The sequence below is a fragment of the Podarcis bocagei genome, assembly GCF_964188305.1.
Source record: "Podarcis bocagei genome assembly, chromosome: 4".
Classification (NCBI taxonomy): domain Eukaryota; kingdom Metazoa; phylum Chordata; class Lepidosauria; order Squamata; family Lacertidae; genus Podarcis; species Podarcis bocagei.
The window spans coordinates 26,063,257-26,080,026 of NC_138128.1; the positions used below are offsets into that span (position 1 = coordinate 26,063,257).

The 16,770-nt window shown below is 46.0% G+C and overlaps 1 protein-coding gene across 1 annotated transcript in view; it reads left to right on the forward strand.

Moving 5' to 3' along the window:
* The first annotated feature begins 395 nt into the window (after nucleotides 1–395).
* WWTR1 (WW domain containing transcription regulator 1) overlaps nucleotides 396–16,770 on the forward strand; it is an 85,279-nt gene continuing 68,904 nt past the window's right edge. The window contains exon 1 of the mRNA XM_081190526.1: nucleotides 396–1,931. Coding sequence (XP_081046652.1) covers nucleotides 1,507–1,931 — 425 coding nt within the window. The 5' untranslated portion in view covers nucleotides 396–1,506. The remainder of the gene's footprint in view (nucleotides 1,932–16,770) is intronic.

Here is a 16,770-nt window from a genome sequence, read left to right on the forward strand (position 1 = left end):
CGGGGGGGACGGACGGACACGGACACATTCCTACCATGCCGATTGCGATGCGACTCTCAATGGAGGATCTGTCAAAGCCTAACCCTGAGCTGTGCTCAAACTCCTTTTTGCATATGAAAGCCCCACTGAATATCTGAGGAAAAAGCGGCCAAGTGCTCCAGGGAAGTATTTAATGGTAGTTTCGGCCAGGCTGATAAAGGCGAGGCCGCCCCCAAACGAGCGACAGGGACGGACTGGTTTTCTGCACGGTACCCCCCTCCCCCCCTTGTACGATTCCTTATTAGGGAGAGTCCCGCAGGAAGCGGTGGCACGCTTCCTTCGCCCGATGTATTAGTCATAACCCCGCTGGATTTCCGTCCAAGATCCCCGTAAAACTCCCTAAACCCACCCCCAGGAGGCTCCTCTAGCCCAGCTGGGGGAAAAAATAATCCAGCAGGGTCCGGCTCTCAGCTGAGCCGTGGGAGGACTCTCAGTGGGTGTACCGTGTAATCGGGCTGGTCCCAGACACTGAGCTCATGAATAATGCAGCTGCCAAACTTTCTGCGCCGCCCTGAGAGTTTTGGGTAACTTTGTTTGGGATAGTCCGAAAGCAGCCGCCGCTGCCGCCACTACCACGGCGGGAAGTACTCAGGCTCTTCAAGATCCGGACCATGGGTATGTGAACGGGAAAGGGGACCCCCTTCCCCTCTTTCTCCCCCGCAAAAGATCGCTTTTCTGCCCACCCGCCCTTTAAGAAAAATCAAAAACTTTTTTTTTTGCGCTCGGCCAGGGAAAGGGAGGAATCTTCGGTCAGGCCTGGGAACCGAACGCTGGCGAGACCCTCGGGAAACCCCGGCGTTCGAAATCGGAACGTCCGCGGGAGCGCCAGCGTTCCAAATCAGAACGTTCGAGCCCCTCGGAAGCTTTCACTCGAGCCTCAGGCCTCCTCTGGAATTCCGGGCGGCGAGGCTGAGCCCTCCTTTCCTCCCTCCCGTGACAGCCGCGGCTGCAGATCTTCCCCCCACCTCCCCAACACACACCAACTAGTCCTTTAAAGGAGCTGCTTTCTTAAGAGGGAATTGTAACAAATCTCTGCAGTTGCAGCGGGGAGGGACAGCAAAGAAAAGAAAAAGTTGCATAACTTTCCGCCGGGGCCTGACTTGGACGTGCTTCATGTGTACTCTGGAAGATCCTGCGAGATAAAAAGTTTTGGGAGGGAGGGGACGGCTGCCTTGGAGCCGCCGGGGCCTCTGGGGAGAAGGGGAAAGGGGGAAAAAAAAGGGCGCTCGGATAAGTTTTGCTTTGGAAGGATTTGAAGAAGCTTATCATCATCTTCATCATTATTTGCATCTCGTGTCTCGGATGACTTTCGGGTCTCTTTTGGACCCTCACTGCAAAATACTTATTTTGTGCGACGGGGGTTGGAAACTGGCGATTTAAGAGGGCGAAACCCCAGAGATCTGCTCCAGAGACTCGACTTCCCCGCCCCAAGTTCGGGAAAGAAAAGTTCGGGGAAAGGTGGCGAAAATGAACCCTGCTGGCGTCCCTCCCCCGCCGGGGCAGCAGGTGATCCATGTCACGCAGGATCTGGACACCGACCTGGAGGCTCTCTTCAACTCGGTCATGAACCCCAAGCCCAGCTCGTGGAGGAAAAAGATCCTGCCGGAGTCCTTCTTCAAGGAGCCCGACTCGGGCTCCCACTCCCGGCAGTCCAGCACCGACTCAGGCAGCCACCCGCCGCGGCTCAGCAGCGCTGCCGTCGGAGCCCACCACGTCCGCTCGCACTCGTCGCCCGCCTCCCTGCAGCTGGGCGCCGGGGCCGGGGCCACCCCGAGCCAGGCCCAGCAACATGCGCACCTTCGCCAGCAATCCTACGACGTGACGGACGAGCTGCCGCTGCCTCCCGGCTGGGAGATGGCACTCACGCACACGGGCCAGAGATACTTCCTCAAGTAAGTCTGGGGAGGAAATAGCTTGGGGGGGGGCAGCGAAGCGGGCAGAGTGAAGGCTTGGGGGCTGCTCTTGAGTGCAGGGAGGCGACTCAAAAGAGTCAGGGGCAACGCTAGGCCTGGCTGGGACGTGTAAGATCAGTGGTGGAGAGAAGGACGGGCCTGGGAGAAGAGGACCCCCCCCCCTCAGCCCGAAGCCCCAGAGAGTTGCTGCCAGTCCGAGCAGGCAGTACTGACCTAAGTGGGGCCAAAGCTTTGACTTGGTATAAGGCAGTTTCTGTGTGTAGTCCAGTGTTGAGAAATACAGGTGGGTCTGTTAAGATATACAAAGATGAAACAGTACATCTGGTGTAGAGTTTGGTGCTATTTCCTACATGGAAATTACCTCACACAAATCCATGTGTGTTTCATGGACTAGGACTTTGGAGACCAGGATTCGAATCCCCACTCCGCCATGTAGCTCACTGGGCCAGTCACTCACTCTCAGCCTGACCTACCTCACAGGGTTATTGTAGGGATTAAATGAGGAGGGGGAGAACTATGCAAGCGATCCTGAGCTCTATGGGGAAGAAGGTGGGATATAACCTCAATTTAAAATAAAAATAAAAATACACGAAAGTGACCATTGTTGGTGAAGGAGTTTGCATCTGCTCAGAGGAGCTTACCTTTATCATTTATTTCCCTTCCTTTCCTTCAAGGAGCTCAAGGTAGTGTGCATCATTTTTCCACCACCCAGTCTCATTCAAACACCTCCCAATTTTATCCAAGCTACAGCCCTGTGTGATAGGTTAGGCTACAATGGTATAACTGGCCCCAGGTCACCCAGTGAGCTTCATGGCTGAGTGGGAATTTGAACCCGGGTTTCTCCGGGCCAAGTTTGACATGCTGACTGCTACACTGCCCTGGTTCTCAGAGCGATATCTTTGATACCTCAACTTTGGCACAGAAAACAGGGCTCACCCCCCTAGGGCCAGACTTGAATCAACTCTTCATGAACCTCTTAATGCTTCTTTTAATTCCTCTGCACACGTAAACTTGAGCAGGTATGCAAAGTTGAAACTGGGAGTGAAGGACCCCCTGAGAAAATGCCCTCCTGTGAGCCCCCTCCGTTGCCTGCAGGGCCATTCTTATGGCGGGTTTACTCGGAGCAAGCAAGAGGCAGCATCTGTGATGGGTGCTTGTGAGTCAGCTTCCATTTTCATGTCCTTGTGTAATGTGCCTCGGGGGCATTGTGGGAACATGAAAATAATGGCTTTACAACGGCCACAGCTCAGGTGGGCATCAGCACTGGTAGCCCCTGCTGGGATGTGATGTGGAAGCGAAGGCCTCTTTCCCTGCTAGGAAGTCTCAGGTGTGTGAGGACTAGGACTAGATGCTGCTGCTTAGTGCATGTTTAGGGACACTTTGATTTGGCTGAGTTGTACCACTGAAAATTAATTCTGGGCTTAAGTCCTTGGGGGTGAGTCCTGGAACAAATCGAAAGCCGCAGTGTAGCCCACTGGAGTTTAACCTCTTTGGAAGCAAGTCAACGGAAACGGTACATTTGACTTTACCGCCAATATAAGTTGAGGTGCTGCAACAAAATCTTGAGGTGTGGCATGTCCACGTTGATGTCTCCAGTGGCTCCACTCTACTCCATTCCCCTTCCTCTCATGTTATTTCCTTGCCCTGCCTCCCAGCAGTCAAGCCAGCATTCCATGAGTTGTTCAGTTCTCACTAGACTTCTTTTTTGAGTGGGGTTTCCTCCTCCCTCCCCCACCACTGCCGTTGCTGTTTGGGGGAGTGGGGTGATGGTGGACAAGCTTGTTCAATTCTTTAATTTCCCTGTTGATGTCGATGGGCAACTCCTTCTGCTCCTGGGAATGTCTTAAAAATAGCTTCTCAGAGTGAAACAGGAAGTGGCCTATGCAGACAATGGTTTTATTTTACACTTTATATGTGTTTATATATATGTTTGTGTCCCTGTCTTCCTGTTCCAGACACTCTATTCTGTTCTCACTCCCCACCCAGCTGGCAGGGATGTTTTCCTTCCCACCCTGCAACCTCCTGTCTCTCAAAAGTCTATGCTACAGTTGTTATGGATTTGTTTCCCCCCCTTGCAAATTTTCTCATATGCATTTCGGGGTTATCTTCAGTCTGCTGATAACTGTCACTTTTGCATAAATTGTCGAGTCTTCCTTACATGAACACCAGAAGGCTCAAATCAGTATTATTAAATAGAAAGAATTCTTTGCGCAGTACAGGTTCTCCACTACTTTGTAAAGGCAACCAGGAAGATTGCAAAAATAATATTTAAAAGGATTTTTTTTAATCTGTGTATTTAAAAAAAAGGAGTAAAGAGAGAACAACACTATTGATGTTATTCCAGATAAATTATTTTTGATAAAGGAGAAGAGGCTTTAAAATATATCCCGAAATATACCAAAGAAGGGGCGAAGGTTAACCCTAGGAACTCCTGGCCTGTTTCTAACTGTGTGCTAAGCCATGGTTTAGTGCAACCTGGACAAACCACAAGCTGTTAACCATAGGGCATACCTTGACTATAGTGTGTGGTTAGTCCGGAGAGAGTTAACCCATCAGCTAGAATTGGCTCGCTTGGTGGAGTTGCTATGCTAGCTTTCTGACAGGAGAGTTGATGTTGCTTATCAGGAGGGAGGGGGAGGGAGGTCAGTGCAGTGCAGCGGCACTGGCAGGAGCACTGGGTTGGCTCTGCTGGTGCATTTGTGCTGCACCAACCATCCCATTTCCTTGCTGCTCTCTGTGCCAGTAAGCAACAGCGACCCACCTGTCTGGATGCTAGTGTGATGGCTCTTTCCCACCTGGACAGCCACTTCTTCCACCAGCCCAGGTTTGGATGACAGGCTAGGCCAATCCACGGCTTGGCTCAGCACAGCACCAAAATAACCAGGGTAGAGCAAAACAGCTGCAACCTGCTCTCCCAGAGACTGTATGCCTGCAGTTTTCCCTTAGCATCACCTGCAAACAAGGCCACAGTGTGATGGGAAAACGGATGAAAGGGGCCTTTCCCAAAGCCATCTGTGTGTGGGTAGAGAAACAGGAATCTAAAACACGGGCAATCTGTATGGCCTTCAGGGCCTGTGTGGGCCCCAAAGTCAGTTTACACATTGAGATAAACAAACATGGGAGGAACATGTTTATAGAGAGCATCGCTATGCTGCAGTGAGGGAAAAGAAGGGTGAGATAGGGAAGGGATGAGAGGAGCACAGCTTGAATTACACCCTCGATGCTCACATGTTGCTCAGAAGGAAGTTGCTTTGAATTCCATCATGGAACAACAGACTGTGGATGAATGCTGCAGAAGAATCACAGGATCCTTGTGAATTCTGGGCTAGGGGGATGCACACCATCAATCAGCGGTAGAGCCCATGCTTTGTATGCGGTGGGTCCCAGTTCTGTCGCTGGCCTTCCCAGTTCAAAGGACATTGGGAAGCCAATGGTGGGAAAGGCTGGAGAGCCACTGCTAGTCTGAGCTAGTCCCCGCTCCACATGTAAAGATATGGAGCTCACTTGCAAGTTGTAATGATGGCCGCCAACTTGGATGGCTTTAAAAGGTAAAGGTAAAGGGACCCTTGACCATTAGGTCCAGTTGTGGCCAACTCTAGGGTTGCGGCACTCATCTCGCTTTATTGGCCAAGGGAGCCGGTGTTTGTCCAGAGACAGCTTCCGGGTCATGTGGCCAGCATGACTAAGCCGCTTCTGGTGAACCAGAGTAGCGCACGGAAATGCCGTTTACCTTCCCGCCGGCGTGGTACCTATTTATCTACTTGCACCTTGATGTGCTTTCGAACTGCTAGGTGGGCAGGACCTTCTGATTGGCAAGTCCTAGGCTCTGTGACTGGACCTAACAGTCTGGGGTCTCTTTACCTTTTTACATGGTCCCAGATTTGTGCTGGGATCTGTGTGTGCATTTCTAAGTGACCCAGATACATACCCTGTACCACGCAGTGTGCTTTTATTTTTACTTGTGCAGCTCCTTTCCAAGCAGAGGATGTGTTAAGGAAATCTGCTTTCCGCCTGTGCATCGCTCTTGCCAGATGGTGGGCATTTGTGGTAGTCTGTCAGCATTCATCAGCGCTTTGCGAGGGGATGATTTCAAACTCTGGAAACAAATATCCTGAGCGTGATATTTCAAGAACACATTTGCTAACTCCCAAGTGTGCCGTCGAGAGTGTTTTCTCGTTGTATCTCCCAAACTGGATTGCAACGTTAAAAGTGTCTTTTGCATTTACTGTGCATATTTTTAAAAATACAAATGGCAGCCACTGGGGAACTGATGATGAGATGATGATCAAAGTTTCAGCTGGCAGGGAGATGAAGTTTAACTATTCCCTCCCCTGCTGTGGTCCTGGAAGAAATTGCCTCTCCGGAGCTGCTATTTGCATTGAGAAATCTCCCCTCTGTGCAGCTGCCATTTGCATTTTAAGTGCACATTCAATTAAAATGCATGTTTAATGTTGTGTTGGCTCCATGTAACAGCCACACCTTGTCCTCCAGGGCTGCATTGGGTGCTTGAAAGACCCGTGTGGGAGTAGAATACAATGACGTCTGGCCTCTTGAGTAGAAAGTGTTGGCTAAGATGCAATCCTGTGCATTGTTACCTGGAAATTAGGGCCATTGTGCACAGTGGGATTCACTTCCAAGTAAAATAAGGAGGATTCATTGGTTATTGTTGTTTTCTCTCCAAAAAATAATATTCATAGTGTCATTCAACAAATGTTTCTCCTATTGACTTCCACACAGCTTACTCCCTGGTAAGTGAAGTATATGCACTTTCCCGAGAGTAAGCGTCATTGGTTCAAATACGTATATGACTGTACAGTAAGAAATTTATTGTGGCATGGACCAGTGGCTGCTTCATCAGATGGTAATGAAATCCAAAAAGTACATGGTATCTATCAGAGCACAAAAAGTTTGCAAAATAAAGCACAGAGAGCATTCGACTTCCCTGTTCACTTCCCCCCATGCCCTAGCACCACTGTATATATAAATTTCTTCCAGCTGAGAATAAGGCGTCAGGCATCTAACGAAGTGGGTTTGTACCATCATAAATGTGTTAGTCTTTAAGGTGCTGCAAGACTCCTGCTTATTTTTGTTGCAATAGAATAATTCTGCTACCACTCTGGATGTTTTCTCCAACGGGAGACAAGCTCCCACTGGAAGAATCAAGAAGTGGTGGAAACAACAACAATAACAATATCAGCCATTCTGGACGGCCTCCAACATATAAAACATGAACTCATGCTGTTTGAAATGGTCGGCGTACAACACATTGGGGTAGATCCAGCGGTGCAGCATAATCATTTGCATGCTTACTCAGTAGTAAATTCCTCTCAGTGGCGTAGCGTGGGGGGTGCAGGGGGGGCCGGCCGCACCGGGCGCAACATCTGGGGGTTAGGGTTAGGGGGCGCAAATCCACAGGTTAGGGGGTGCAAATTACTTGCCTTGCCCCGGGTACTGACAACCCACGCTACGCCACTGATTCCTCTGTGTTTAATGAATCTGACTTCCTAGTAAGTGTGTTTAGGACTTGAGCCTAAGTTAGGTGAAATGAATGAATCAAGCTAGGTCTGACTAACAGCACAGTCCTAACTGTGTCTACTCAGAAGTAGGTCCCATTGAATTCATTGAGGCTGGCTCCATCAAGTGGGGTTAGGTTCGCAGTCTCGGTCCCCTCTGAAATCTATAGGCGTCAATTTTGCTGAACTCACCAGTGCAAACCAGTGCAGGTCTACTCAGAAGTAAGCTCCATTGTGTCCCGTGGGACCTTTTCTCAAGTCTGTGTGCATAAGATCCAACCCATTGGCCTTGACAAAGGTTTTAAAGGCTTGTAAAGCAATTTGTGTTTATATTAGGACACTGGTTAGTTCTCAAATGGTATATATTTCCACTTGCAAATAGAAGAAAGTGGAGCTGGAACTTTGTACTGACAATAAGTCTTGCTTTGCTTTGTTTACCCAGGACCAGCTGTGACTTATAGAAATCACAGTTTTGCATGTCGGTTCCTGTGGAGATTTTTTGGCGATGACTGTAAGAAACTTAAGTAGCCCCAGGACCACCCTAAACTGTAACGCAACAGCGGGTCTCAAAAGTGGGGGGTGGAAAACAGACTGACAACAAAGCTGCGTGTGTTTACCAGGAACAATTCTCCATTGGTATTGGCTGGACTTGGCTGGAGATGTTTAGATATTTAACAAACCTTGAACAGTCACTGGTAAAACAATAGTGACCGGCAAGAACTGGAGGAAAACAAGATTGGCATTACGTTTGGCTTACCTGGCGCAACTCCAAAAGGTGCAACTTGTTTTACATTCGAGGGCTGGGAGCTCAGTATTGCCTCTGCCCCCCTTTCGAACATGGGAAACTTGGAAAGGGGTGGTTAACACACCTGAAGAAAGGAGACCCGGAAGATCTAGGAATGGTTGAATTAAAATTTCCCATTCCCAACTTTATTAAAGACATAATTGATCCAGATGCTTTCTTCTGCCAGCTGAAAATATTTACACAAGTTTTCAGTAGAAGGAAATCACTGTCAGAGTGTATTATAACTATCTATATCTATATCTATATCTATATCTATATCTATATCTATATCTATATCTATATCTATATCTATATCTATCTATCTATCTATCTATCTATCTATCTATCTATCTATCTATCTATCTATCTATAATTCTGCAAAGGTCACCGAATTTTTGCTTCCTGAGAATCTCAGTTTTCATTTTTTTAAAGCAAGTTTCTAGTTCGTAAGAGTGTGAAAGCAGTCTTCTACAGCGAAAAAAGAAATTGATAGTGCACCTCTGTATTTTATTTGAATACTATGTGTGCATTTCATCAGAATGTTTGCCAGTCAATAAAACAAAAACATCATTGTATAGTTAGTCTCAAGTTACAGTAAACATGTATACATTAGAATAGCCTCAGAATGACATCTTACCCAGATTTTGTGGCCCATATAAATGTTGCAAATTGAACACAGTTTCTTTTAACGTTGTTTTGCTTAATCTGTTTTGGTTTGAAGTACTGAGATACCTTGGTACTCGAACAACTTGGTTCCCGAACAAAAATATATATTTTTATTAGTTTTTTTAACATATCGTTTCCAACATTCATATAACATAATTTCTTATCTTATACAATATTTTTTACTTCTGTCAGCTCCTCTGGTGATTTTCTGTTTATTCTGCATTTCCTAATTTTTCTATTACTCTTAATTATCATTAACTAATCATTTTCTTCATTGTCTTTTTTGCAATATTTCAAATAATCCTCCTTACAAAACTTCTTGCAATCCTACTAGCGTAATCTGTTCCTTACAATTACTTTTCAAATAGGTTGTATATTTACTCCAGTCTTCTGAGAAACTCTGGTCCCGCAGGTTTCGAATCCTTCCTGTTAATTTATCTAGCTCTGCATAGTCTGGCTAGTGGCACCCCTAACAATGGAATACCCCAGAGAGGCTCACCTAGTCAGGGGCGGAGGAAGGGGGGTGCACGGGGGGGGTTCACTCCGGGTGTCACCACCGAGGGGGATGACAAAATGCTGGGCAGCACTCACTGCAGGACCTGCAGCGCACCCGAGCCACACAACTCTCCTGGCTCGGGTGTGTGCAGGCTCCGCGTTGTCCCAAACTGTCCGCCCGCCGCCTCCCCCTCAGCTGTAGGGCGGCTGAGTGGGAGGAGCCAGGCAGATTCCTCTGAGGCCCCACAGGCCGGTGGCGCCGCCCCTACGGGCAGCTGGCCCCGCCCCTGGACACACGCCGGCCCAGGCACCCAATCGGCTTGCTCTGCCGCTGCACCTAGTGTTTCTCTCTGATCTTTGGGGCACCATTCGAATACCTTTTTCTTCACCCCCGCCTTCTAATTGTATGTTAGGCCACAGCAGCCAGAGGTGAATTTAAAGTAGCCTAATCTGATCTGTAAACTGTTTTGCTGCCTCTGTGCAAAGAAAGCCCTTCCCCACTTCCAAGGACTGCATATTGGTTTAATGATCATGCACTGTGCTTTTAATATTCTTTTGTTTGTAAGATGCCCGGGGATACTTATTGATGGACAGCTATTTACTTTTTAAAAACGCATGTGTTTAATAACCGACGAAAATATATTCATAACGTTGCAAGAAGGAACATAATATTGCAAGAAGCGGGGAGGCGACTTTTTATTCCCCTTTTGCATGCTTGAAATCTTTTTCTGTGGGTCCGTGTAGGAGTTTGTTCTCTCCCCCCCCCCCCCAATTTTACCTTTCTGTGACAAGGAAGGGTGTGAAGCAGCAGAAATGTCCCGGTTTTGCCTCAAGCAGTTTCCAGACATTGCTGCTCCTGTGGTTGGGAGTTGTCCCTCTGTCTGAATCTGCAGGGCTGCTTGGCAAAGGAGTCCGTGGCTTGTGGATTTCTGCCACAGCGGCTTCCATGCTTCTGGAAATGTTGGCAGCTGAGTTTTGTGACTGAGTAGCTTGCCCGCTGCTGTGTTGCTCCTGTGAATGTAGAGCTTGGTATGACCGCCGGAACTGCAGAAATGCGTGCCAGTATAAAGTCTGGAAATGGCCTTTGGTTGCAGTTCAGAGACTCGGCCTGTTTGCTTAAATTCTGCCAGTCTCCCTTATACAAGATCTTTAGTCAGTCTGTACTGCAGATCTACAGTGGTACCTCGGGTTAAGTACTTAATTCGTTCCGGAGGTCCGCTCTTAAGCTGAAACTGTTCTTAACCTGAAGCACCACTTTAGCTAATGGGGCCTCCTACTGCCGCCGCGCCGCTGGAGCACGATTTGTGTTCTCATCCTGAAGCAATGTTCTTAACAGCAAAGTTGGCATCTGGGTTTATTGAAGGTCTTCCTCCCAGACCTTTCATTGCCTACAGACAGCCACCCAATCTTAAACAACTCCTAACCCACAATAATACTACAACCAGACTTAACACGGACACTGGCACCAGAGTCTGCAATAAACCCAGATGCCAACTTTGCTGCCACATACACCCGGACAACACCATTACTGGCCCCAACAACATCACACATACCATCTCGGGACTATTTAATTGCTCATCGTCTAACATTGTGTATGCCATCAAATGCCAACAGTGTCCTTCAGCTCTCTATATTGGACAAACAGGCCAATTGAGTTGTTGTTGTTTACGCCAAAGAATAAACGGACATAAATCTGACATCAATCACAAAACAGAGAAACCAGTAGGAGAACACTTCAATCTCCCAGGACATTCTATACAAGATCTCAAAGTAGCTGTTTTACTACAAAGGAATTTCAGAAATAGACTGGAAAGAGAAGCTGCTGAATTGCAACTCATTACCAAACTTAAAACCATGGAGAGACCTGGTTTGAACAAAGACATTGGATTCTTATCTCATTATACACGACTAAGCCATTTTTCACCTTCTCACCCCTTGCCTTTTCCTGTAAGACCTATTGCAGTCGTTAAGAGTCGTCAACAGGCTCATCTCAGCTATCTGCCAATCTCCCATTCCCACCACCCTTCTGAGTAATACCCCTCCCCACCTTCTCACTATATAGAAGGATCTGGCAACTTCTGTTTCAGTGTATCTGAAGAAGTGTGCATGCACACGAAAGCTCATAACAAGAACTAACTTAGTTGGTCTTTAAGGTGCTACTGGAAGGAATTTTTTTACTTGAACTTCTTGTTATTGCACCTTAAAGAAAAGTTGACTTTCTGGTACTTTAAAAGTATTTTGTCCCTGAAAAGCTGCTTTTCTGGTAGGCCTGAGTACGTACTCTTCCCATCTTACACTGGCGTTTAAAGGTCATCTTGATATATCTTGCAAACTAGCAGGAGTACATTGCCTTGGTTGCATTCAGGGCTTGTATAAACATGTAGCTTCAGCAGGAGTGGTCAAGAATAATAGAGCAGATGAGGCACTAATTCAGCTTAGCTCGGTTTCCTAAAGGCATGTTTTAACTTGGGGTAGCGGTTGTAATACTGAGGGTGAGCAAACGCACAACTTTTAACTGCCTCATCTCATTTCCTTTGCTTTGCCTGCAAATCCCAAGGCAAGTCTTTGAAACAGTGTACAGCATTTCTGTATGTTTACTCACAAGTAAGCCCCATTGCGTCCTGTGTAGCTGTGTGTGGGGTTGCACTGCACATTTGCTATTGAGTGTTGCCCTAAAGAGGCCAATTTTTGATAAATGTGATTTATTCTATTTTTTTTAAGGTATGTGCAAAGCAGTATTAGCAACTGGGATAGAAAAGCTAGGAGCCAAATGGCTTCTGGGACCTGGGTTGTGGGCGCCAAAACAGAATGCCAGGCCGTCACAGGGGGTGTTGGGGTGGTCAGCAACACTTTTTATTTATTATTTTGATAAGCATGAATTAATCCACAATACACATAAGTGACATGTTGTTAATATCACATTTTTAACAGACATGGTTCACACATGTTTAATTTGGTGTTTACAATAAAAATATTGGTACCGTACTTCAGTTTTCAAAACACTCTGCTCTTTATTGTTAAACCCTTTAACAAAGTGTTTCTCAGCCTTGGGTCCCCAGATGTATATTGTCTATCCTTAACATATACCAGTACTTTGAGTCTTCAGAGCACATACATTTCAGTGATCCTTGAGTGTCAGCCAGGCGCAAAAAAATGGTGCCCAACTTTTTGAGGTGCTTGCAAATGGAGAACCTTTAGGAGCAAAATGCGCCCGACACCCTGCTGATTTTGAACCCTGGTGCAGAGTAGATGTAGCCCAAAGTGGTGTCCTGCAGACGTTGGACTGCAATTCCCATCATCCTTCACCATTGCCTATACTGCCTGGGACTGATAGGAGCTGTAGTCCAGCAACATCTGCTGTAAAGGACTTAAATTAATGAAACCGAAGAGTATGCTCAAAAAAGGGCATGGATTTTATGACAGAGGTACCCCAAATGGTTATTAAAATATTACAGTATAATATAGGGAGACTTGCAGCTTCACAGGAACGTGACTTCTGAGTAGACTCCCTAACCTCCTGATTTTGCAGCACCAGAACACAGGAGTAAAAACAACCTTTCTGTAGCGCTCACTTTCTGTCTGCCACTTAGAGAAAAGGATCAAAGCTTCTATTCTGAGACGTAGTGAGCTCCCATTACGTCTAAATAAACGTGTATGGTATTGCAGCCTTCTCTCGACAGCCTTCAAAGTATACCTCTGCAGAATTGATACGAGCCATGCACACTCAGTAGGGGGCAATCATATGGCAAGATTCTTCTGGGGGGTGGCAGTGGCAGGGTTTGGTGGGGCAGGGGCAGAGGATTAGGCGGGATCCCAAGCCTGTTCAGCTTGGTCCTGTGACCTGGCAACCTGGCACAGCAGTATTTTAAAGGCATGTTTCCAGGCTTTAGGCAAAACAGCAGCAGCTCACATTTCTGAACAGGGTTTGGTTCTGCTGTATTCGTTGGACTGGTCATGTTGTGCGGATGCCCGACTATCGTCTTCCAAAGCAACTACTCTATTCCGAGCTTAAAAATGCAAAACGTAATGCTGGTGGTCAACAAAAGAGGTTTAAAGACTGTCTCAAGGCAAATATAAAAAAATGTAGTATAAACACTGACACCTGTGAGCACTCCAGTTGGAGAACAGCCTTTACCAAAGGTGTCATGGGCTTTGAAGACACTCAAACTCAGGACGCAAGGGAGAAACGTGCTAAGAAGAAGGCACGCTTGGCAAATCCACACCGTGATTAACTCCCGCCCGGAAACCAATGTCCCCACTGTGGAAGGATGTGTGGATCCAGAATTGGCCTCCACAATCATTTACGGATTCATTGTTAAAACAGTATTTATGGAAGACAATTTTATTTGGCTACGAGTGATCGCCAAAGAAGAAGAACAACAACTTTACTTTGGCTTAATTTACATGCGTTATCCCAGCTTCTTGTGCATAGGATTTCCCAGTGCTTTTTTTCTAAAAAAATTAAAAATTTTTAGGGGTACTCTCATTTTCCTACTCATATTGAAATACTGCGCCTCAATGAGGCCAAACTTAGATTCACAAAATGTTTAGGGGTATGCGTGCCCTGCGTCTCCCCAGAAAAAAAGCACTGGAATTCCCCACTTATTGCTCCTAGGCAAGTGACTATTCTTTTTACCTCAATCCACAATCTGCTGCAATAGAGGGATAATAACATTGCCCTGTGTTTGAAAGCTGTTGTAAGGGTTGTATGGAGCAGATAACGTGTGAAGCAGTTTGAATGTGCACAATGTAAAACGGTAAAAGGTTATTATTATTATTATTATTACTACTACAAAGTAGGCTTCACCTGATCCTGATGAAGACTCCATAAAATGAGATGCTTCCAATTTCTCTCGAGGCTCTTGCTAAATCCAACTGCCAGCGCTTGGACATGTTGCGATAATACAGTACAGGGCATCTCCCAGCATCCAGTCATACATGAGAACCTTGGGAAAAGCTGTATATGCAGCAACGTGTTGAGGCAGATATAATCAGGACTTCGTATAGTAAAGCAATTGTGTTTTGTATTTGCTTTTCACTTATACTTAAGTAATCATTGATTATGGGTGATTATTAACTTAAGCTGCTTTGTGCCTGGCAACAGATTGAATGGTGGCATTCATGACCGTGGGTAGGAATGTATGGAAGACGGTATGGAAAACAGGGTTGCCATACGTCCAGGAATTCCTGGACATGTCCTCTTTTGGGGGTCCTACATGCCCATCTGGGGGGGATTGTACATTTTAAAGCAAATGTCCTGGATTTTGGGTTAAATAATATTTGGGGGGGGGGCGTGAGCAGCTCGGTTCAGGCTCTGGGTCTGGCGTGGGCTCGGCGGTGGCTGCGGGGCTATCAGGCGATTGCCCTACAAAAGCTCAACAACTTTTTGTGTCTAGATTTGTACTTTTTGAAATATGTCAACCCTAATGGAAAATGGGGGATATATATATCCTAAACATAAGGAGAAACTTACTGAATGAAACTAAGGGCCGATCCAGTCAGCTTTCTGATCTCATACTGGCCACTCAGATACCTATGGGTAGCCCACAAGCCCTCCATGGCAAGTATTTAGATGACTAGTAGCCCTCGATATAGCCTTCATAGATAAATCCTCTATGAATTTATCCTCTATGAATGGCTCCATTTGGAGAACTTTGGAGAAAACTTTGTAGGATTTTTCTGAAACTTGGATAGAGCTCATTTACACCCCATTAATAGCAGCCATTGTAGCAGTTCCATAGTTTCTGTGCAGAAATGACACATGGACTGTAGGCTCCTGACTTCCAGGTTTATATGCCTTGTGACAAGAGACTATTGCTGGGTTGTAAGATTAGCATTTCTCTATCTGTGTAAATGTTGCCTTCTCATTGCACTGCTCAACATGGATGGAAGAGATCAAAAGAATTTCCGCAGACCAAGAATGCCTTATTAATGAATGCTCATTTTGCACTGCTAATTTTTAAAAGTAGCTCTCCTTTTTCAATTAAACTGTTACCCGCTGTGGAACACAGCCCAGCCACAGCATTAAGGTACCCAGAGAGGAGTGTGGGAGGGAAGGTTTGGGTTAGCTTTCTCCAACCGGTGCCCTACAAATACTTTGGTTCGTTCTTGGCTTCCTGTTTGTTTGGGAGAAACAAACGATGGCCCCAGGGTCAGATGTAACGGCAACCCCTCACTGAGCTACTCCATGGTTTGTTTCTGGGCTCAACAGTGGGAGGAGCAAAGCACAGACTTGTTGGCTTAGGGACTTCTTGTTACTTCCAGTTGCTGCCAAGGGGTAGCTATGTGGAAGAACAGTCAAATCAATTGTGCAAAACAGAACAGTAAGTACATATGAAGATCCCTGCTGCAGCAGACAAAAGGCATGTCTAGTTCAGCATCCTGTTCTCAAAGTGGCCATTCAGATGCCTGTGGGAAGCCCGCAAGCAAGACTAGAGTTAGAGAGCACCCTCTCCATTTGTGATTCTCGCTAATTGATGACATACAGAGGCATGGTACAATCTGACAGTGGAGGTAGAACACAGTCATCCTGGCTAGTAGCCATTGATAGCTTTATGAATTTGTCTAATCCTCTCTTCTTTTACTTTTTTCTTTCAAAACCAAAGAGAATTACAAGCATCAATTCAAAATCCATATTCGTTTTCCAACATAAACCTATTACATAAATTACCTAAATTGAAATATACCTAATTGCTCTAAACTTCCCTTTGCTGTATATAAATACAATGCAACTGGAAAATTGATATTATAGATAATATTATAAATTCCCCTATACCCCCCACTCCCTTCACCCATGTGTGATCTCCATTTTTACTTCTTCTGTCTTGTTGTGTTGTTATAATTTAATAATTGTCCAATTAATTCTGTTGTTATTTTCTTGCTTACCCCTGCACGTTTTACACATCTATTTGTATTTCAATTCCGGAACCATATTTTTTCATGTATTCCTTCACTCCATCCCACTCTTTAATTATTCTCTGTTGTGAGTGGCCTCTAAAAATTGCCGTCAATTTTGCCATTTCTACAAACTCACAGAGTTTGTTTTGCCATTCTAATAATGATGGGATTTTCTCCCCCTTCCAATTCCTTGCAATCAATATTCTGGCTGCTGCTGTTGCATAGAGGAATACGTTTTTCTTGTCTAATCCTCTTTTTAAGCCATCCAAGTTGGTGACCATATTTTACATGGTGAATGAAATGGCATAGAGTTTTGGGGGTGGGTTTTTTGTTTGTTTGTTTTTGACGGGGTAGGGAAGTATTATATAGTTTTTGGCAGCCTGCGGAGGGTTATCTGTGAGCCCAGATAAGTAGGAGAGTTTTAATTAGGGTGGCTATTCTTATCCAGCAGAAACTGGGCTGG